This window comes from Bos grunniens, chromosome 8, assembly GCF_055505025.1.
Source record: "Bos grunniens cultivar Pamir isolate PY7600 chromosome 8, Bosgru_T2T1.0, whole genome shotgun sequence".
In the NCBI taxonomy this organism is placed as follows: Eukaryota; Metazoa; Chordata; class Mammalia; order Artiodactyla; family Bovidae; genus Bos; species Bos grunniens.
The window spans coordinates 74,260,713-74,284,828 of record NC_141172.1 but is presented as its reverse complement, the minus strand read 5'-3'; the positions used below and the strand labels follow the sequence as shown (position 1 = coordinate 74,284,828).

The following is a 24,116-nucleotide window of genomic DNA, read 5'->3' as shown; positions in this document are numbered from 1 at the left end:
CTTCGTTAGTTTTTCCATACGGTGATAAGTAACTATTTAAGACCTTTTTTATGAACCATACCATAAAAGTGATTATTTACAACCCTCTCTCTTTCATATGGATGACTTCATGTTTCCTCGATAACTTGTAAGTTTTGATTTTAGCTCTGCTGAAAATAGTTACCTTGTAAGACAGTATAAATACTCACACAGTGTTGAATAAAACACCTTTGCTCCATCAGAACTTGGGTCCCCGTGTCTTTCTTTCTATCTCTCTCTCAGGCTAATTGTCTGGAGCGCAGAAGCCTGTTGTGTTCACTTTCCCACCCAGGCTTCTAAGACCCTCTCAAGAAGGCGCTCTGTGCCTTCACCCCATCGAGAGGGCGCCAGGTGCCTTCGTGAACAGCGCAAGCCCCATGTCAGGAGCTTTATTGGTTTTCTGTGTAAACCAAGGAATATCAGCCTTTTTCTCTCTCCTTTACTTTCTTATCATCGACTCCAGACCACCAGGTTCCAGTCCATTAAAGGATCCCAACAGGGGAATACACTGGAACATTGCTATCTTCCCTTTCTAAAGCAGACTCTACTAGATTCCAACATAGATATTCCCTAAACCTATAACTATTGTTAATACAGCTTTATTTGTTTTAAGTTTTTCACACTTACCACAAAGAGGTATCTTGACAAGAGCTAAAAAACATTTCGAGGACCTGAAGGACACTTCTCTTCCTCTGCCCATTTGGTATCAAGATGGGTTCAATAAACAATGGAAATCTGGGAAATTAATCTTACAGGGAAAGGGCTATGCTTGTATTTCCCCAGATGGATCCAATGAACTCACATGGCTCCCTCTTCGGAAAATTTGACCTAAGGGGGACCCCGGCATTCAAAATGGAGACAAAACAACAAAAATCCGAGGAGGAAGAAATTCCAATACGGGCCATGTCGGCTTTAAAGATCTCCAGGAGCACTGCCCTGGGCGACATCAACCTTATGACCGCCCCTCTTGGGGACAGATAAAAACCCTTACTAATCAAGATGAAAATCTGGTTTCTCCACAGGGAATGCCTCAGGTCCTGAAAACCTTCTTATCGCTATGCTCGATCTGTTGGCCTGAACGACCCCCACTGTAGCTGGATTAACAAATCATACTTACTGGGTTTACCCAACCCCCTTTTATTGCAGGTCGCAGAATGGATGGAGAAAGGACCAACCATATCAACCAATGACTCTACCCAGATACCCCTTCCCTGGAATGTGCAAGGGACCTCACACTCTAGCGAGGAGGGAAAAAGAATTAACATTTCTTTAGGCTATGACCTCCTTCCCTTGTGCCTGGGCCCAGGGGAATTATGTATAAACGTCAGCCAAAAAACTTGGGCTTTCATCCTGCCTCCCGAAAAGGATTTTCGGATGTTGCTTAGACTATTTACTGCTTGGACTATGCAATATGCACTCAATATGCAATATGCTGGGAGCCGGCATATTGCATATTGAGTGCAGCACTTTCCACAGCATCATCTTTCAGGATCTGGAATAGCTCAACTGGAATTCTATCACTGCCGGGAGCCAGCGTGAGGAACTCTGCCCATGACAAAGGTCATGAGGAAGGAGGCTCGGCATACGCAGAGGCGGGATCGAGCTTCAGGAGTCCCCCTGGAAATTCTCGAGCATCTACCCCCAAAACCAGAGTCTGCCTACTTTCTGCTTTGTGCTTTCACCTACACCTCTGACTTTACGGGGGGCTGTCCCCCACTACCTCTCTGAAAAAAGAGTTAGCTTACAGCTCAGTTAATAATTCCTGGGTGTGACAGTGTTTAACCTACAAACTCCTTTGGAAATCCTCTAGCCTGCCTGAATAGGTTTTTCTGGGCACATGTGATTGTTCAGAGCCTCCCAACTGTGAGAGGCAGGAGATGTTCTAAACTGTCTAAATACAGATTCCTTTGAGCAGTTAAAAGACTGATTAGAAATTGTATTGGTGAAGGGATTTTCACTTGTTGGGCCAATGTTTGCTGCTAAGTTTCCATATCCCTTACCTGCTGTGTCCCTGGCAGTGTATTGATTAATATAATTGGTGTAAATAGTAGCTTTAATGTTTGTAACCTGGGACCCTTGAGTTAATTCTTTTTCTTGTTATAGCCCACCACACCTTTGCTATCTAATGCTTTTGGAGGGTGGCGCTTGACTTACCACCTTTAGAGAAAAATTAGTTTTCTGAAGAAAGGATCTTAAAATGTTAACAGGCCTCCGGGCCAGAAGATGATGCAAATCACCTAAGCTTTTGCATATGATAAGTTTGCAGGAAGAAAGCCTGGCTTGCTGCATGACTCTACCCCTTCCCCCATTATCCTCTATGCATAACTTAAGGTATACAAACTACTTTGGAAAATAAAGTGCAGGCCTTGTTCACTGAAACTTGGTCTCCCCATGTCGGTCTTTCTCTCACCTTCTGGCTGAATGATTCAGCCTCTTTTCTCCGCTAAATTTCCTCACTGAGCTATCCTTATTTCAGCCTCTTTTCTTCACTGAATTTTCCTACTGAGCTATCCTCATTCTATTACTCTTTATATCTTTGATAAATATTTAAATAAATAGGTCACCTATGCCGTCTCTCCTTCCTTTACCCTGGATCAGCCGGGGCTGGACCCCAGCAATTTACTATTTACTTGGACTATTTACTTTCTTTGTCTGTGAACCATGTTTATACTAAAAGTGTAGGGAAAGAGTTAAGGAAAGAACAAACAACATTATGTACGGGGTTTACTTATAAGAACTTTAAAAAAAAAAAAAAAACTAAAAAAGAACAAACAACATTATGTACAGGGTTTACTTATAAGAACTTTAAAAAAAAAAAACTAAAACTATTTACTTTCTTTGTCTGTGAACCATGTTTATACTAAAAGTGTAGGGAAAGAGTTAAGGAAAGAACAAACAACATTATGTACAGGGTTTACTTATAAGAACTTTAAAAAAAAAAAAACTAAAAAAAAAAATCATAATATCTGTGAAGCACAATAAAGCAAAATGCACTTAAAAAAAAAAAAAAGAACTTTAAATATACTCCTGTTCATTGGGACAAATATCAAGCCAAATCATGAAAACTAATATTTGTGGCTAGCCACATCATTGTCAATTTGGGACCCCCATGGTACGTGGTTGTCTAACTGCTCAGATAATATTGATAGCACTGTATGTGATTATGCTACTCAAGTGGCTTGGAACGTTACTAACGCTACGATGGAACGTTACCATAACAAAGGACTTCTTGGCTGGCTTGACGATGGAATGGCACCCCCTTCGTACCCGCATCGTCCTCGATAAACAAATTGGGCCTGAACAATGGGACTTATGTAAACTTGCTGTGAGCACTGAAGAACTTGGACTGGACATTTCACAGGAATCAGTCGTAGTCATAATAATTATTTCTTTTGCTATAATCAATCATATTTCATACAAGCTTGTATTCCCCTTCCTTTTGTTTTAGCCATAGGAAACTGACAATTCAATAAGATGTTACGTTCTGTAACTTTATAAATTGCAAATTATATACCTGTCTTAACTCTTGTATTTCCTTAAGAAATGAATCCATTTTGATTCTTCGATCTCGATGGAATTTGTGGTTACCAGTAAATCTCCAGCAGCCCTGGGAAGAAAGTCCCATGGCCGGGCTTGCTTCCCAGTTACTTACTAAATTACCCAGATGATCTAAACGATTCACTGGATGGCTGATTCTTGGCATTTTGGGATTAATATCTATTTGCACCACTGCTACTGTCACTGGTGTTGCTTTACAAACCTCAATTCAAACACATAATTTTATCCAAAATTGGACTAAAGATGCTCATACCATGTGGGCCACCCAGGCTCAGAAAGATGAGGATATTCAAGATGAAATACAGGAACTAAAAACAGCCATCAAATGGGTTGGAGATCAATTAATAGATGTACAAAACCAAGTGATACTAAAATGTGATTGGAATTCTACTCAGTTTTGTGTTACTCCTCTTCAATTCAATCATAGTGCCTATAACTGGGAGCAAATAAAATTTCATTTACAAACTGTACATGATAATGCCTCTTTGAATGTACAATTATTGCAAAGAGAAATCTTTGAAACCTTCTTTAAAAGTCTGCCCTCATCCACCAATCTGGAAATTTTGGCTGAACAACTAGGCGATCAATTATCTGGGCTAGACTCACGAGGATGGTTTCAAAGCATCACCCACAGCATCGGGTCTGGAACTGTAACTCTGGTGATTGTCTTGGCAATTATATTTGTTGTTTACCATTGCCTTTCTGCAAAAATTGTTAAAACTAAACAACTCAAATGGTCAGGACCTTTTTTACAAATATAATAAAATAGGGGGAATTGTTAGGGAATGTTTAACAGTAGGATTCCTGTGTGCTGTTTCCTATCTCTCTTGAACCCTCTGTTCCTTATCAGTTCCTGATAGGAGCAAGAGGAGTGGCAAGCCACTCCCAGGACTGAGGTCAAAGAGATGGGATTCTTGCATAGGATTTCCTTCATTAGCTTTTCCATGTGGTGAAATGCGGGGAGCGAGCTCCGCCCCTGGCAAAGGTCATGAGGGAGGAGGCTTGGCATACGCAAAGGCGGGATCAAGCCTCCGGAGTCTCCCTGGAAACTCTCGAGCAATCTACCCCCAAAACCAGAGTCTGCCTACTTTCTGCTTTGTGCTTTCACCTACACCTCTGACTTTACGGAGGGATGTCCCCCTTGTGCTTTCACCTACACCTCTGACTTTACGGAGGGATGTCCCCCACTACCTCTCTCTGAAAAAAGAGTTAGCTTACAGCTCCAGTTAATAATTCCTGGGTGTGACAGTGTTTCAACCTACAAACTCCCTTGGAAGTCCTCTAGCCTGCCTGAATAGGTTTTTCTGGCCACATGTGATTGCTCAGAGCCTCCCAACTGTGAGAGGCAGGAGATGTTCTAAACTGTCTAAATACAGATTCCTTTGAGCAGTTAAAAGATTGATTAGAAATTGTATTGGTGAAGGGATTTTCACTTGTTGGGCCAATGTTTGCTGCTAAGTCTCCATATCCCTTATCTGCTGTGTCCCTGGCAGTGTATTGATTAATATAATTGGTGTAAGTAGTAGCTTTAATGTTTGTAACCTGGGACCCTTGAGTTAATTCTTTTTCTTGTTATAGCCACCACACCTTTGCTCTGTAGGAATGCAACTTTATCTAATGCTTTTTGGAGGCTGGCGCCTGACTTTAGAATAATCACCTTTAGAGAAAAATAAGTTTCTTAAAATGTTAACAGGCCTCTGGGCCAGAAGATGATGCAAATCACCTAAGCTTTTGCATATGATAAGTTTGCAGGAAGAAAGCCTGGCTTGCTGCATGACTCTACCCCTTCCCCCATTATCCTCTATGCATAACTTTATGGTATACAAACTACTTTGGAAAATAAAGTGCGGGCCTTGTTCACTGAAACTTGGTCTCACCATGTCGTTCTTTCTCTTACCTTCTGGCTGAATTATTCAGCCTCTTTTCTCCACTGAATTTCCTCACTAAGCTATCCTTATTTCAGCCTCTTTTCTCCACTGAATTTCCTCACTGAGCTATCCTTATTCCATTACTCTTTATATCCTTAATTAAAGTTTAATTAAGCAGTTGTTTCCTGATCCTTGCCAACGCCGTCCCCGCTTCGAATTCCCTGGATCCACCGGGGCTGGACCCCGGCAGTGAAAGGGATTATCTACGACCCTCTTGATATGGATTGCCTTTCGGCCTTATGGCTTCTACTGCTCTTTGTTTCCTTGGTAACTTGTAAGGCCTGGTCTTTTGATCTTTATCTGAAGAAGCTACCTTGTAATATGGTATATATAGTCACACAGAATTCAATAACGCACCCTTGTTTCATCAGACTTGGGTCCCCGTGTCCTTCCTTCTTTCTCTCTCTCTCAGTTCAGTTCAGTTCAGTCACTCAGTCATGTCCGACTCTTTGCGACCCCATGAATCGCAGCACGCCAGGCCTCCCTGTCCATCACCAACTTCCAGAGTTGACTCAGACTCACGTCCATCGAGTCAGTGATGCCATCCAACCATCTCATCCTCTGTCGTCCCCTTCTCCTCCTGCCCCCGATCCCTCCCAGCATCAGAGTCTTTTCCAATGAGTCAACTCTTCACATGAGGTGGCCAAAGTACTGGAGTTTCAGCTTTAGCATCATTCCTTCCAAAGAAATCCCAGGGCTGATCTCCTTCAGAATGGACTGGTTGGATCTCCTTGCAGTCCAAGGGACTCTGCAGAGTCTTCTCCAACACCACAGTTCAAAAGCATCAATTCTTTGGTGCTCAGCCTTGTTCACAGTCCAACTCTCACATCGATACATGACCACAGGAAAAACCATAGCCTTGACTAGCCAGACCTTTGTTGGCAAAGTAATGTCTCTGCTTTTGAATATGCTATCTAGGTTGGTCATAACTTTCCTTCCAAGGAGTAAGCGTCTTTTAATTTCATGGCTGCAATCACCATCTGCAGTGATTTTGGAGCCCAGAAAAATAAAGTCTGACACTGTTTCCACTGTTTCCCCATCTATTTCCCATGAAGGGATGGGACCAGATGCCATGATCTTCGTTTGGCTTTAAGCCAACTTTTTACTCCCACTTTCACTTTCATCAAGAGGCTCTTTAGTTCCTCTTCACTTTCTGCCATAAGGGTGGTGTCATCTGCATATCTGAGGTTATTGATATTTCTCCCGGCAATCTTGATTCCAGCTTGTGTTTCTTCCAGTCCAGCGTTTCTCATGATGTATTCTGCATATAAGTTAAATAAGCAGGGTGACAATATACAGCCTTGACGGACTCCTTTTCCTATTTGGAACCAGTCTGTTGTTCCATGTCCAGTTCTAACTGTTGCTTCCTGACCTGGATACAGATTTCTTAAGAGGCAGGTCAGGTGGTCTGGTATTCCCATCTCTCTCTCTATTTCTGGCTTATTCCCTGGAGCGTGAAGGCCAGCTGCATAACCCAGGGAATATTAGCCTCTTTCCTTCTTTCACTTTCTTGTCGTTGACTCTGGACCACCAGGTTCCGGTCCATTGAAGGAGCCCAACAGCAGAGAACTGCTTGATGTGGGGAAAAACCTTCACACATTTGGTGGCATTAAGTGTCAGAAAGAACGTATATGGCAACTAAGACTTGATACAGGCAAATAAATAAGTTTATTTTTAAAAGAACAAAAGATACCTCCTCTCTGGCAGAGCAGGCTAACCTCTAGCAGCCCCCAGCAGCATCTTGGTGGGCCTCCCTGCCTCCTGAGAGAGGAACAGGTTAACTTTGGAGCCTTCCCTCTGACTGCCAAGAGGGTGTGGCCCAGGTGGAACTAAATCACTATGCCTGAGTGCCAGTAGCATCACCAGGCAGATGAGAGAAGAACAGGGCTCCTGACCACCTCAGGGGAGGACCCAGCAGTGACATTCTTAGTATTTACTCTGAATATGTGACTCTGAGGGCCTGGCTCTAGTCTTGGTCCCCTGCCTCTGACCAATATAGATTCTTGCTCTCCGAGCATCCGTTCCCTGTTCACTGATTGCAGAGAAGGAACTAGGAAGTTTGTCACAGACATCATGCTGGTTACAGGAAGGGTAACAGTCTTCCACCCAGGAGTTCCTCGCCTGGAACTCCGCGTGTTTTGCTGAGCATGGCTGAACATAGGCAAGTGACTGGAAATCCGACTCGGCACAGCTGGAAAGTTACCTGCACCCCGGTTACTTTCTCTAGCTCCTTCAGGGCTGCATCAGTGTCGTGGACGAAAATGGTGACCATCCCCATCTCATGGGCCGGCTTCAGATTAGTTTCGAAGTTATCTAAGAAAACCACCTGAATGCAAAGAGCATGGATGGTAGCGTTAGTTTGATCAAAGCAAAACTGAAGCATGAGGGCCATTAGCCTGAAATATGCTACAATGTGGACAGTGACTGAGGTTAAGAATTAGTAATCTCAGGACTTCCCTGACAGTCCAGGGGTTAAGACTTTGCCTTCCAATGCAGGGGGTGTGGGTTCTATCCCTGGTCAGGGGTCTAAGATCCCACAAGCGTCTCAGCCAAAAAACCAAAACGTAAAACAGAAGCAATGTAACAAATTCAATAAAGACTAAAAATGGTCCATATAAAAAAATCTTAAAAGAGAAAAAAAGGATTAGTAATCTCATGATAAGATTGATAAAATATTGAGTATTTTTCTCTCCATGTAACTGTTCACTCTTAAAATAAATTTTGTAATTAATTTAATTATGTAAGCATACATATAAACACATAGTTAGATACACATGTTCCCTGAATCTGAAACTGTAAGAAGATGAAAGATGCATATAAACTTACCAGATGAAACTTAAAATTCATCTAGGAAAATCAACATGTATGAATAGACTCCCTCCAAAAAAATGTTTGGAATAGACCTATAATAAGGTCATATAATAAAAGGTTTCATAAAATATGAAGCTATAAAAGGTATAAAAAGAAAAAGTTTTGTTCTAGAAAAGAATAAACATATTAATGAAATAGAAGCGTCTAGGAATAGACTCATATGAGACTCAAATGAGAATTTAGTTTCTAATAAAATTGTCATGCCCAGTTGGTAAGGAAAAGGATTACTTAAAAGATTAAATATTTCAACTGTTTGGGGGGAAGAAAAGTTATTCCTTCTTTCACTTATTCTCTATATAAATTCTGAATAGATCAGATCTAAATTTAAAAAAAAAAAAAAAATGATCCTTTGGCACTTTCCCTGGTGGTCCAGTGGTTAAGAATCTGCCTTGCAATGCAGGGGACACTGGTTAGATCCCTGGTCAGGGAACTAAGATCCCACATGCTGTAAAGCAACTAAGCCGGACACTGCAACTGCTGAGCTCTCACACCACAACTAGAGAGTCCGTGTGTCAAACGATCAGCTTATGGGTGAAAGGGGCCAACAGGAAAGTGTCAGAGAGGAATTTGTCTTGGTCCAATTACGTTTGTGGAGAATAGAGTAGTGAAATACAACAAAAACAACATTTCAGACCAAATAATCTAGAGATGGCACGAAGGCAGGATTTAGGGGTGCGGGGGTGCCTACAAGGAGACTCCTGCAGTATTGGATCCCCTTCCTGTACAGCCTTTGGTTGGGTGACACTGACTAGCCTGTGGTTTTGGGAAAGTCTCCCAGGGTCTATGTTTCTTTATAGGTAAATGCAGGCAGCTGGTCTGGCAGCTTTGGACAATAATGACTGTTTTAACCAAGCTCTCCAGGGTATCTTCCCAACCAAGGGATTGAACCCGCATCTCTGAAGTCTCACTGCATTGGCAGGTGGGTTCTTCACCACCAGTGCCACCTGGGAAGCCATTCTGAAGGGTCTGGACAATAATGCCTGTTTTAACCAAGGTCCTGCAAGAGGCATAGAGGTCAACCAGAGGGCCATCTCTGGTAGAACTTCCTAGGCTGAAGGGGCAGGTGAAAACCCTTTAGAAGTCCTGGCCTGGGAGAAGTCGCTCCTGCCGCTGGACATTGGACCACTCTGCCAAGTCCCAGGTGTCCCCTACCTGTTCACACCTCTTTAATGTTTTTAAAATTTATTTGTTTATTTGGCTGCATCAAGTCTTAGTTGTGGTACCCTGGATCTCTCCACTGGGGTGTTCGGGCTTAGTTACCCCACATCACTGAACCTGTGTCCCCTGCATTGGAAGGCAGATTCTTAACCATTGGACTCTCTAGGGAAGGTCCCTCAATTTTTCTTGATTGCAATCACTCTAGAACATTCTTTTCCATCGAAAGGCAGTGTCCACATACCTCACTGGGGCTGATCTTCAAGGTGTCCAGCACAAACTTGTAGATCTGAGGGTCAGGCTTGACCATTCCAATCTGGCATGACTCAATCAGGAAATCAAAGTGTGGCTTGAGCTCACACAACACCTGGGCCAGGCTGCCTCTCTCTGCGCTGTCATCCAGCCAAGTGTTGGTGAGGATGCAGGTTGTAAATCCTAAGCAAGAAGGTGCCAATGAATCGGCCAGCTACAGAACTTTGCTCTGTGAAGCTCAGGGTGTCCCACTGAGGGGGCCCCAAAGATGGGGCCAAACAGGTTTCTGCTCACTTACATCAATCTCCTGATGCCCGGCTTCTCAACTGACAAGTTGGAAAAGCACCATCTTTACCCATCCGCCCCTTCTGATGCAGACATGAGAGCCAGCTAGTGGTGTGTACCAAGGGCTTTTGGATGGAGATGATACATCCCTTCATTCCTTGCAATTGCAGAGCAAGAAGTTGTGACATTTGTCAGCTCATCTGATCAAAGTGTTTTAACTTTCATCAGCCCCTTTGATCCTTACGCCTTTGGGGCAGGCAGGGTAGGCCTTACCATCCCACCTTTACCAACAGGAAAATGAAAGCTCAGACAAATTCTACCCTGCCCAGAGCCACACAGTACAGGAAGAGCCAAGCAAGGCCTAGAATCCCACCTTCTGACTGCCACTCCAACCCTCCACCCTCCTCCCAGTCCACGTTACTGCAAACTTTGTTAGTGTGTGTGTTGTTTGTGTGTGTGTGTGTGTGTGTGTTCAGTTGTGTCTGACTCTTTGCCACTCTATGGACTGTAGCCCTCCAGGCTCCTCTGTCCATGGGATTCTCCAGGCAAGAATACTGGAGTGGGTTGCCATGCTTTCCCTCCAGGGAATCATCCAGACCCAGTGATCAAACCCAAGTCTTCTGCACTGGCAGGTGGGTTCTTTATCACTAGTGCCACCTGGGAAGCCCTTTTCTTCTTTATACCCAACTGCATTTTTACATAAGTGTAATCTTAGTGTTCTGACACTTTTACCATTCTGCTTTTATTATTTAACCTCCTGTTTAAAGCATTTCTCCATATTTTAAATCATCTTTGTAATTAACAGTTAAAATTTCTCTGATAAATAAGTGAATGCCTATTGAGTGGACATGACCGCATGTCCTAGACTATTTGACACCACTTGAACCCATGTCAGCCAGCTCATATAGCTCAACAACTGTGACATGAAGAGGTTGAGAAAATCATGGTTGCTTAAAAGGTCTTGTTTTTGGGACTTCCTTGGTGGTCCAGTGGTTAAGACTATGGGCTTCCACTGCAGGGGGTGTGGGTTTGATTTCTGGTTGGGGAACTTAGATCTTCTGTGTTTCATGGCACAATCAAAACAAAACAAAATAAAAAGGCTTTGTTTTCTAATCACTGTAACAAGAGGTTGGGTCATTCAGGTCATTACTGGTAACATGGTAGGGGGAGAATTTTGCTCATGAAGCATAAATTGCTAATTAAACAAAATTCTTTCTTACAGGTATTCTGATAGTGCTGATTTTGGCCATTTCCTAAAACTTACTTTGAAGCTGTGTTTGAAGAACAGCTTTCCATCTAGGCCCAGAAAATTCCTGATCTCCAACCACATTTCAACATACTACAACCTGACCTTCCCAACAGTTCCGTTGCAATTAGGTCAGAGAATGGCCAGTATTGAATCCTTACCCTTCTGTTTGAGAGTGACAGCTGCCTGAAGCATGGGGTAGTTGATCTTTCTTGATGAAAGTATCTTCTCAAAGATTTGCTTTATAGAGAAATTCTCTGGGAGGCAGATTCCACAGTCCTTGGAGCACTTCCTGCAGTCTTCTTCCATGAATGGCACCCACTGCAAAAGTGAATTGATGAGGGACTGTCAGTCGGTACAACCACTTGGGAAAGCTTTGGGCAGCACGTACTTAATCTGAAGACACTCATTGCCTGTGATCCACCAGATCTGTTCCTGGACACATTATTGTTCGTACTCAGTCATGTCCGACTCTTTGCAGACCCACAGACTGCAGTACACTGAGCTTCCCTGTCCTTCACTATCTCCCGGAGTTTGCTCAAACTCACGTCCATTTAGTTGGTGATGCCATCCAACCATCTCATTCTCTGCCACCCCCTTCTCCTTCTGCCCTCAATCTTTCCCAGCATCAGGGTCTTTTCTCAGCATTAGGGGCCTGTACACATACCCAGTGGAAATTGCCTACACATGTCAAAAGACATGAGCCAAAGTGTTCTAACAGTGATATTCCCAAGAGCTCCCAGTTGGAAACTACTCAAACATCCCTATTATGAGCCTACTTTTGTTTCCTCCAAATTCATGTTGAAGTCCTAAATCCTAGGACCTTGGAATGTGATGTCGTTGGTGAGAGGGTCTTTATAGAATTATTAAGGTAGCTCAGATGGTAAAGAATCCACTTGCAATGCGAAAGACCTGGGTTTGATTCCAGGGTTGGGAAGATCCCCTGGAGAAGGGAATGGCAACCCACTCCAATATTCTTGCCTGGAGAATCCCACAGACAGAGGAGCCTGGCGGGCTACAGTGCATGGGGTCACCAAAAGTCAGACACAACTGAGTGACTTTCACTCACTCACTTCCCTAAGGTAAAATGAGGTCACCGGGGGCCCTAATCCAATCTGATGGGTGTCCTTTAAAGAACAGGAGATCAGGACACAGATACACACAAAGGGACCAATGTGTCTGGACAGGGAAAAGGAGGCCATTTGCAAGCAAATGAGAGAGGCCTCAGGAGAAACCAGCCTTGCTGACACCTTGATCCTGGGATTCTACCTCTAGACCTCTGAGAAAATCAATTTTTGTTGTTTAAGTCACCTAGTCTGTGGCATTTTTTTAAAATGGCAGCACAAGCAGGAGACTTGAGTTTGATCGCTGGGATGGGAAGATTACCCTGGAGGAGGAAATGTCAACCCACTCCATTATTCTTCCCTGGGAAATCCCATGGACAGAGAAGCCTGGTGGGCTACAGCCCATAGGGTCACAAAAGAGTTGGACACGACCAAAGCGACTGAGCATGCACAAATTAAAAAAGTTAAGGTTGTAGTAATAATAATAACCACTATTTCTTAAGCACTTATTACATGACAAGCACTGTGCTAAGCACTTTTCAATCTTCAAAACAACCTAGGAGATGGACAGTGTTATTTGTCTCATTTTATAGATGGCAAAACTGACTTTGAGAGCTTCTGTGACTTGGTGTGCTCACACATCTGTAAGTGGGAGCCGTGACCCACATTCTGTCCCTAGATTCCAAAGTCCACCCATCACATAGTTATTAATTAGCAAAACTGCCTCTGACCCAGTGGCTTGGCCTGAAAACAACTACTCTAAGGATGACTACCATTAAAAAAAAAAAAAAAAAAACACGAAAATAATAAGTTGGCAAGTATATGGAAATACTGGTAACCTTGGGTGTGTTGCACAGAAATGTAAAATGGTGCAGCCACTATGGAAAATCATATGGTGGTTTCTCAAAAAATTAAAAAGTGAAACTGCCCTATGATCTAGCCATCCCATTTCTGGATGTATACCCAGAAAAACTGAAAGCAAGGTTTCAAACAGATATTTGTACACTCATGTTCATAGCAGCACTGTTCACGATAACTAAAAGGAGAAAGCAACCCAAACATCCTTTGAAAGACGAATGGATAAACAGAGTGTGCTCTATCCATACAGTGGAATACCATTCAGCCTTAGAAAGAAGGAAATGGTGACACATGCTACAGTATGGATGAAACTTGAAGACTTCATGCAAAGTGAAATACGCCAGTCACAAGAGGACAAATATTGCATGAGTGTTAGTTACTTCAGTTGTGCCCTATTCTTTGTGACCCCAGGGACTGTAGCCTACAAGGCACCTCTCTCTATGCATGGGATTCTCCAGGCAAGAATACTGGAGTGGCTTGCCATTTCCTCCTTCAGGGGATCTTTCCGACCCAGGGATGCAACCCAGGTCTTCTGCATAGGCAGGCAGATTCTTTACCATCTGAGCCACCAGGGAAGCCCATATAAAGTATCTAGAGTAGCCAAATACATGGAAAATTCAATAGTGGTTGCCAGGGGCTGGAGGTAAGGAGGGCTGGGAAGTTGCTGTTTAATGGGTATAGAGTTTCAGTTTTTGAAGATAAAAAGAATTCTGGGACTTTCTTGGTGGTCCAATGGATAAGACTCAGTTTCCACAGCACAGAGTGCAGGGTCAATCCCTGGTGGGGGAACTAAGATCCCACATTCCATGTGACTGAAAAAGAAAGAAAGAAAGAAAATACAATATATTAACTTAAAAATTTTTTTAAAAACAGTTCTGGAGATGGATGGTGGATTTGGTTACCTAACATGAATATACATAACATTACTGCATTGTATACTTAAAAATGATCACGGTGGTAAATTTCATGTGATGTGTATTTAACTACAGCTTAAGAGGGAAAAAAAGCTACTCTGGCTGCTGTAATTCCCTGGCACACATCTTCAACGGCTTGGGAAATCTCCTAGTCACTGATGCATGCCCCTCTGTTTGGCTCAAAGAGACAGTAAACCAGCCTGAAATGTCTCCACACCAGTCTTGTGAGTTAAGTGTTATAAGGGGTAAATGGATGAGTCAGAAGACGTCCTGCCCTCACGGAGCTTATGGGTAGCGGGGGAAGATGGGTGTGTAGGCACAGAACATCTCCTCAAGGGGGTCTATGAGACGTCACTGCACCTGGGAGAATGTGATCTCTCCTTTCATCACACGGATGCTGGGACCATCTGGGCCTCCTCTCAGGAAAGCTTTACTCAGAAAGCCTCTGCAAGACACAAAGAAACATTGGGAACATTTCAATGACTTCATCACAGCAGCAGGCAGGGGACAGACACCTTGATGGTGGACTTCTAGCTCCTGGAATTGCTGTTGAAAACACCCAGTTTGTAGTCCTTCTTTACAGTAACTCTAGCTGATTAATACACTGGTTCATGGTTATCCTGTGTATGTGGCCCAAAGGAGAGGCAGACAGAGAGAGACCAGGCCATTACCCTCTTACTTTCCTATATTACAAAACAAAAGGTTCCATTCCACTTTCTTGATAATTTCTCACCTCCCATGGCTGGCTGGGTGACATCAGACAGGTAGCAGATGGCAGATACAACTCTGTTCCCTCAAATTCCTGGCCGATTTTCTAACCTGTCACATCCTATACCACTGCATTCAGACATTGATTTATAGTCCTTCTTAGTATAGGGCTCTAGGCAAAAACTTAGAATGGAATGGAATTGGCAACCCAGTTGAAAGTATTAATATTTAACATTCCATGTTAAGAGGACAGACATCTGGGAGTTTCATATCTGATAAGTCAACAACCTTTTACCCAACGAATCCTCTTGCAGGTAACAGTGATTAACATTAAGACATAATATTAAAAAAAAATCCCTACTATTTATAGCCTTGTTCAGTTTTCTAACATCAACAATGGCTTTGGCACATCTTTGCCATTGGTTGTCTTTTTTCAGATATGACTTTATTAAATTATACTTACATGTCCTCAAACGCACAAGTTTTCAGTGTACAAGTCAATGACTTGTAGTAATTTTTGTAGTGGTGCGCAAACATCACTGTGTTGCAGTTTTAGAACATTTCTATCTTCCCTGGTGGCTCAGATGGTAAAGAATACACCTGCAATGGGGAAGATCTGGGTTTGATCCCTGGGTTGGGAAGATCCCTTGGAGGAGGGCATGGCAACCCACTCCAGTATTCTTGCTTGGAGAATCCCCATGGACAGAGGTGGGCTGGGGTTCATGGGGTCACAAAGAGTCAGACATGACTGAATTACTAAGCACGACATGGTACATCACCTCGAAAAGATCCCTCATGCCCTTATTAGCTGCCACCCACTTTGAAGAAACAACACACAGTTCAACTCAACAATCTTTCATTGAGGACCTAAGGCATCAGGGCATTGTGTCTGGTGCTGTGATAGAAAAATGAAAAAATATGGATATATTCTTAGGGAGCTCCTAGGGGAACAAGTGAGGCAACAAATAAACAAATAACTATTACACACTGGATGAGTGAGATGGAAAAGTACAGGGAAAATTGATTTTGCTGCCTGACATTGGGGGTAGGTAAAAGAAGAGGAATTGAAGGAAGAATGTAGCTGTACAGGAAGGAGAGGTTGATAACTCTATAAAACAAAAGGAGGCAGTATTTTTATTGGTGTCTCAGAGAAGCAATTGGAGATAAGTTGTTGGCACTGGAAAGCATGACTTTCAAATTTTAAGGTTGCTTAATAAAAGCAGGGAACAGTGAAATGGCTATCACAGAAATGAAATTAGTGAATCAAAAGACCCAACAAGATTTCCGAGGACAAAGAGTAAAATGATGAAGCAATTAAAATGAATGTGCAAGCAGGGAGGTCAACTTGGTGCTCTGTGATGATCCAGAGAGGTGGGGGATGAGAAAGGAGGTCCAAGAGGGAGGGGATATATTTATACACAGAGCTGACTCACTATGTTGTACAATAGAAGCTAACACAACACTGTAATTATACTTCAATGTTTAAAAAAAGTTTAAAAAAAGAATTAATGTACAAAAAGATAAGGCCCATGGAGGCCAAATTCCTTCAATAAACAATAAGAATCATAGAAGGAAAGATCAAAAAGCAATAGTCAAAGGAAAAATAGGAGAAGATGTTTCCAGGCTAAAGAAAAATCTGAGTTCTTAAATCAAAGGTGTTCACCAAAAAAAAAGTGTTCACCAGTCAAAATTAATGAAAAAATAACCACAGCAGATAGAGGGTGGGGAAGTGTTTCAATTCTTGGGATAAGAAAGTCTAACAGACAACATTTTGGGCAAAAAAAAAAATAGACTATACACTGCCGGGAGCCGGCATATTGCATATTGAGTGCATATTGCATATTGAGTGCAGCACTTTTCAGGATCTGGAATAGCTCAACTGGAATTCTATCTCTGCCGGTAGCCAGCGTGAGGAACTCCACCCATGACAAAGGTCATGAGGAAGGAGGCTTGGCATACGCAAAGGCGGGATCAAGCCTCAGGAGTCTCCCTGGAAATTCTCGAGCAATCTACCCCCAAAACCAGAGTCTGCCTACTTTCTGCTTTGTGCTTTCACCTACACCTCTGACTTTACGGGGGGCTGTCCCCCACGACCTCTCTGAAAAAAGAGTTAGCTTACAGCTCCAGTTAATAATTCCTGGGTGTGACAGTGTTTAACCTACAAACTCCTTTGGAAATCCTCTAGCCTGCCTGAATAGGTTTTTCCGGCCACATGTGATTGTTCAGAGCCTCCCAACTGTGAGAGGCAGGAGATGTTCTAAACTGTCTAAACACAGATTCTTTTGAGTAGTTAAAAGATTGATTAGAAATTGTATTGGTGAAGGGATTTTCACTTGTTGGGCCAATGTTTGCTGCTAAGTTTCCATATCCCTTACCTGCTGTGTCCCTGGCAGTGTATTGATTAATATAGTTGGTGTAAGTAGTAGCTTTAATGTTTGTAACCTGGGACCCTTGAGTTAATTCTTTTTCTTGTTATAGCCCACCACACCTTTGCTCTGTAGGAATGCAACTTTATCTAATGCTTTTTGGAGGCTGGCGCCTGACTTGAGAATAATCACCTTTAGAGAAAAAGGCCTCCGGGCCAGAAGATGATGCAAATCACCTAAACTTTTGCATATGATAAGTTTGCAGGAAGAAAGCCTGGCTTACTGCCTGACTCTACCCCTTCCCCCATTATCCTCTATGCATAACTTAAGGTATAAAAACTACTTTGGAAAATAAAGTGCGGGCCTTGTTCACCGAAACTTGGTCTCCCCATGTCGTTCTTTCTCTTACCTTCTGGCTGAATTATTCAGCCTCTTTTCTACACTGAATTTCCTCACTGAGCTATCCTTATCTCAGCCTCTTTTCTCCACTGAATTTTCCTACTGAGCTATCCTCATTCTATTACTCTTTATATCCTTAATTAACGTTTAATTAAGCAATTGTTTCCTGATCCTCGCCGACGCCGTCCCCGCTTCGAATTCCCTGGATCAGCCGGGGCTGGTCCCCGGCAAGTGGCGCCCGAACAGGCTGATTCGAAGGTAGGTACCTCAGAAAAAGTGTTGAGAAAGTGTTGAATTGAAAAAGTGTTGAGAAAGTGTTCAATTTACGGGATGGATAGGCCCCCACCCAGGGTGCCGCGGACCCCCCTGTAGGACAGACAGGGCGAGTAGTGGTGGGAAGTGTTAAAGGGTTTGAGAGAAAACCCGGTTTTTATTGAAAGTGTCAAAGGGGTTTGAGAGAAAACCCGGTTTCTAGAGTTAAAAGGCCAAAGAAAAGCCTGATCTTTTAAAAGCTAAAAGCTTTATCTTCTCTTATACTTAATTTTCTGACATGGGTAACACTTAAAACTAAGAATGGCAACTCTTTATACAAGTAATCTTGAAACTGTTAAAGAGGCTACTGTTAATTTAGATACTTGGGTGAAGGTAAAAAACAACTAAAAACTTATTCTATAAATATGATTAAAAATGTTCTGGACCCTCATCATGAGGCTGTGGGATAGCCTATGGGAGAGGCTATAGCGGTGGATGGTAGTGGGTCTCCACCTTCTGCGCAGATATTTTCTGCCATTGACGAATGAAAGGAGGGAGACTGTGCTCTACCTCCGGAGGAAGGAGAGGGCTTACAGGACGCTGCGGCCGGGCGCCCTGACGAGCCCCCTCCCCCTCTACACAAACCTTTAAAAATTTATCCAACAATTTCTGATTTAAGGTGACTACTCCACCTCCGCTTGCACCTCCCAGGGCCTAAGAATTCCCCAGTTTACATCCAAAGTCTCCCAGAGCATTGCCTAAAGCTGAAAAAGATAAAAAAGACTTCTTTTAAACAAAGGAGCTTTTAAAAAGTACACAATATACAGAGCCTGCTCCTTGAAGAAAACCCCCTCAGGGGGGCCTCACCCAAGCAAAAAAAATAAATAAATAAAAAGAGAAAAAAAAAAAAGTAAAAAAAAAAAAAAAGAAAAAATAGAGAAAGATCTAAAGATAGAGAAAAAGCTAAAGAGTGAAAAGGAGAGAGGAACAGAGAAGGAAGGAATCAGGGAATGCAGCAAGATTGAGAAAGGAAGAAAGGAAGTTAGAAAAAGAGATACAGAGAGAAAGAGAGGGAGGAGGGAAGAAAAAGAGAGAAAGAGGGTAAAGGGAAAGAAACCAAGGAAAGAGAAGGGTAGCGAAAAATGAAGGGGGAGAAAAAAGTGAGAAAAGCAGGAAGAGAGGAAGAGAGAGACTGTAAGAGACGCTGTGACCAGGTGCCCTGGCGAGCTCCCCCTCCCCCCCACCCCCCCTGCGCAAACCTTAAAAAAAAAAAAAAAACAACTTAACGACCACTTTCTGATTTAAGGCCATTGCTGCCGCCTCCGTTTGCGCCTTCCAGGGCCCAAGAGTTCCCCACTTTGCCCCCAAAGTTTCTCAAAGTGTTGCCTAAGCCTGAGGAAGATAAAAAGTTTTTTGAACAGTGGAGATTTTAAAACAGACTGCGTGCACAATATGCAGTGCTCCTTGGAGAAAACCCCCTCAGGGGGGTCTCACCCAGGCTAAGAAAAAAGCAGACGGTAAAGGGATTTAGCAACAATATTAACCCCTGATATGCCGGCTGCTCCGATTCCAAGGGGAGTGGCTGGCCCCCTGCCTGAGGGCATTGTAGGACTTGTGCTAGGGTGTAGCTCGCTTTCTTTTCAAGAAATTTCGGTGGTATATGGTGTGGTAGATTCTGATTATATTGGAGAAATTATAGTTTTGATCTCGCCGCTTACCAAAACTGTGCAAATTAATAAAGGTCAAAGAATAACACAGTTTTTGCTTTTACCTTATCAGGCAGGAAAAAACTTGACTTCTCAAGCTAAGAGCCACAGAGTGTTTAGATCTAGTGATCTAGCCTTTTGGGTGCAGGAAATTACAGCTCCAAGGCCTTTAAAAGATCTTTTAATTCAAGAAGATAAAATGTCAGGGCTATTAGACACAGGAACAGACGTCTCTTAACATTGCTGGGAAAGACTGACCCAGCTCCTGGCCAACACATACTACTGAAAATGAGTTGAGATTAGAGAAAGTGGTATGTGGGTGGGAATGCTGTAGAGAAAAAGGTGAGGGAGAGTTTAAAACCTTGAAGAGTAGTGAGTTCCCCATTGCTGGAAGTATTCAAGCAAAGATTAGATGGTTGCTTGTCATCTAAAAGGCTATAGACCAGATTTAGTTTACAAAACGATAACTGGAGAAGCTTATAAACATGTTGTGCAACACCTCTTTACTTGCTTCTCATATTTAGGTCTGCCAAAAGTTTTAAAAACTGATAATGCCCCTTTGAAGCTGCGGAGAGATTGTTTACTACTTTAAATGATTTCCAAAAATTATTAGGGGACATTAATTGGATACGCCCTCATTTAAAACTGACTACTGCAGATTTAAAGCCTTTATTTGATTGCTTAAAAATTGATCCTAATTCCAGTTCTAAGAGAAAGTTGACTAATGAGACAGAGTTAGCTCTTGTTAAAGTAGATGAGACTTTAAATGATCAGTTAATTAGGATTAATATTACCAAAAGATGAGATTAAATTATTCTTGCCATAAAACATACACCTACAGGGTGATTGTGACAAAAAGGCCCATTGGTTCCATCTACCAGTGACCCCAAGAAAAATAGTTTTATCTTATCCCAACTTGGTGGCACAATTAATTATAAAAAGAGGAAAAAAGAAGTGTAGAACTTTTTAGAAAAGAAGTAGCAAATATAATAATTTCACTCAATAAGGATCAACTGCAAGTCTTTTACAAAGTAGTGATGATTGGCAAGTTGCCCTGATAGATTTCAGGGGTCAAATTTTGTTTCATTTGCCCTCAAGCCCCCACAGTCGTTAAAAGTTCAAAAATGTTAGATTGGCAGTTTGAGGATACCTGTGGAACTTTCCAACCGTATGTAGTTCCTACGCTCCCCTTTACCCTATGGGGGAGGGACGTGCTGTCTCAAATAGGAGATACTCAGAGAAGGGTTTTCTCAATTTCTTAGTTATCAACAGGTGGTACAATTAACAATACTTTATATATTGTTATAAATACGTAATATAAATATATTTGCCTAACTACAGTTTGCCTAATTAGATATGGGTATAAATAAAATATAATAAAGGTATACCTAATTCTATTTATAGATCTATACTTACTTAATTTGTATATAAATCAATATATGTATTATATATATACTGTATAATTAAATGTATATTGCAGTAATATAATGTGTGTGGCTGATATTAATTGGTATGGATTGATGTGCTGTGATGATATATGTTCTGTATGCTGTATAATTATATATGTGTGACATGTATTATTACAGTACATTGGTTTGTGTTGGTTGGTATTGGCTGTGTGTGTGTTGTATTGCTGTAATATATATGAATTGATATATTAATTATAAGATTAATTCAAGTATATTGATTTATATATATTGTATGTCAATAAGTTTATACTTGTTGCCATATATAAATACATTTTGCATTTAGGTATATCTGTATACCAAAATGAGATAAGGAGGTTATACATTTATTATTTAAATTTATAGAGACCTAAACTAAACATTAGACCTAAATTAACATATCTCTAAATTTATATTGTTAAAATGTAAATTTTAAAAATTAAATTGACAACTGCTTGATAATTCCTTTGCCCTAAAACCCCCATAGGTGTAATTGGGGTGGCCAGACAAAAAATTGGTTTTATAGCAAAACGGCCCCCTAGAGTGGGTCCATCTTTCCGCTCAAACTAAAAAAGTAGTGGCTTCTTATCCAGGATTGATAGCTACTTTGATATTAAAGGAAAAAAGTGGAACATTGAATTATTTGGTAAAGAGCCATCAGAAATTGTAATTCCATATAATAAGAACAACTTGATGCTCTTCTAATGTTTGAAAATTGGCAGATTGCTATAAGAAACTATTTTGGTCAAAATTTTTGCATCATTTACCCTCGCATGTTTTGCTGAATTTTATATCCAGACATCCAGTTATTTTTCCTGTCAGATGTAAACAATCTCCTATTCCAAATGCTCAGATAGTTTTTACTGATGGGTCAGCAAACGGTAAAGCCTCCATAGTTACTAAAAATCACCAAAAGGTTTTAAAAACACAGGAAACTTCAGCTCAAAGCGCTGAAATAGCAGTCATAGAGGCTTTTGCTATGTTTGCAGATGAGGAATTTAACCTTTATTCTGATTCTCAGTATATTGTCAGGTTGTTTCCACACATTGAAACTGCGGTTTTGCCTGAAAATAAAACTACCATATTTCATTTGTTAACTAAATTACAGCAACAAATTTGGAAAACAAATAAAATATTTTTCATTGGACACATTTGGGCTCATTCCAGATTGCCCGGCCCTTAAAATGCCTTTAATGATTTGGCTAACTTGTTAACCAGAAATACAGTGGCTACTGTGATTGAGGAGGCCAGAGCCTCTCACTCACTTCATCATCAATACACTACTGCTTTAAGATATCAATTCCAAATTCCCAGAGAGACTGCTCGAGAGATAGTTCGTTCTTGCTTATATTGCCCCACTGTTTATAATAGTCTACCTATGGGAGTTAATACTCGCGGTCTCAAACCTAACGTACTCTGACAAATGGATGTAACTCATGTCTCTTCATTTGGAAAACTGTCCTTTGTTCTTTAACTGTAGACACCTTTTCTCATGTTATTATTGCAACTGCTCATACAGGGGAAGCAATTAAAGATGTAATACAACATCTCTTTACTTGTTTTTCATATTTGAGCCTGCTAAAAGCTCTGAAAACTGACAATGCTCCTGCGTCTAAGTCTTTTCAGGAATTTTGTATAAAGTTTCAAATTAAACATAATACTGTCATCCCTTATAATCCCCAGGGACAGGCCATTGTTGAAAGAGCGCATCAAACATTAAAAATCCAAATTCAAAAACTAAAAGAAGGGGAGTTTAAGTATAGTTCTCCCCATCAAATCTTGCAACATGCTCTTTTCGTAATAAATATTCTAAATACTGATCTGGCTGGAACTACTGCAATGCTTCGTCATTGGTGCCTGGAGCAATTAAATGCAAAACCATTAGTCAAATGGAAGGACCTCCTCTCAGGACAATGGAAGGGTCCTGACCCATTATTAACTAGTGGTCGAGGATGTGCTTGTATTTTTCCACAGGATGCAGATTCTCCAATTTAGATCCAGGACAGGTTGATTCGCCATGTTGCAGACCCCCAGACATCCAGTTCCCCCATTGCTTCGATCACAAAAGAGGAGCCCGCCTGAAGGGGAGGCAAGATAAACATCGAGATCCCGGCGGGACCGACGGGGCTGCTGCAGCGCGAACTCCAACCAGAAAATAATTCTACTTACTCTGTTTTGGCTTGTCTACCCTCTCCTTATGTTTTTCTCTTTACCAATGATTCTGGAAAACTTAATGTACATGTGACTTTCACTGGTGGACCCAATGTAGTGACTTGTGAACAATGCGTGCTCTCATCTTGTTTAAACCCTCAATATAATGTTTGCTCCTTTATAGTGTTACAATGTCCACCTTATCTTATGATGTAACCACTTATTGATATGTTAACTATAGTCTTGCTATGTTACAACAACTACAAGATTTAATGTGATCACAACGATTTGTGGGCTTTACTTATTTTAGGAATATCAACTTTAATAGCAGCAATTACTTCTGTTACTGTGGCAGCAATATCATTGACTCAACAAGTGCATACTGCCCAATATGTTGATACCATGTCTAAAAATGTTTCTTTAACTCTAGCAACACAGAAAGTTATAGATAGAAAATTGGAGATGAGAGTAGAGGCCTTAGAAGAGGCAATAATGCATATTGGGACTGAGTTACAGGCTTTAAAAGTGAAAATGGCTCTGTCTTGCCACGCTGATTACCGGTGGATATGCGTGACATCTTTAAAGGTAAACGAGACAGATTATGAATGGGAAAAAATCAAAAATCGTATCTCAGGTGTTTGGAACAGCTCTGACATTGGCCTGGACTTAGAGAAAGTTCATAATCAAATACAGGCCCTGGAACACTGTCGACTGGATTTTACCACCGCTGGAGCAGCTAATGACTTTTTTCTCACCTTCTCTAACTTTATTTCTGGAAAAAACATTCTGTCTAATATCTTTAGTTCTAGTTTTGCTTCTCATAATCATTCTTCCTTGTATTGTCAGGATTCTTCGGCAGAACATTCAAAAGCTCGCGACTGAGCTGCATCTGGCTGTTTTAAGAAATAAAAAAGGGGGAGATGCCGGGAGCCGGCATATT

The 24,116-nt window shown here is 41.6% G+C and overlaps 1 protein-coding gene across 4 annotated transcripts in view; it reads right to left on the bottom strand.

Annotated features, from left to right (window-relative positions):
• EPHX2 (epoxide hydrolase 2) overlaps positions 1-24,116 on the bottom strand; it is an 84,043-nt gene that overhangs the window by 52,779 nt on the left and 7,148 nt on the right. For all 4 annotated transcript variants that reach the window (XM_086416549.1, XM_086416550.1, XM_086416552.1 and 1 more), the window contains exons 2-5: positions 14,510-14,594; positions 11,475-11,634; positions 9,775-9,965; positions 7,708-7,830 (exon numbers count right to left, since the gene is read on the bottom strand). In XM_086416549.1, coding sequence (XP_086272675.1) covers positions 7,708-7,830; positions 9,775-9,965; positions 11,475-11,634; positions 14,510-14,594 — 559 coding nt within the window. The remainder of the gene's footprint in view (positions 1-7,707; positions 7,831-9,774; positions 9,966-11,474; positions 11,635-14,509; positions 14,595-24,116) is intronic.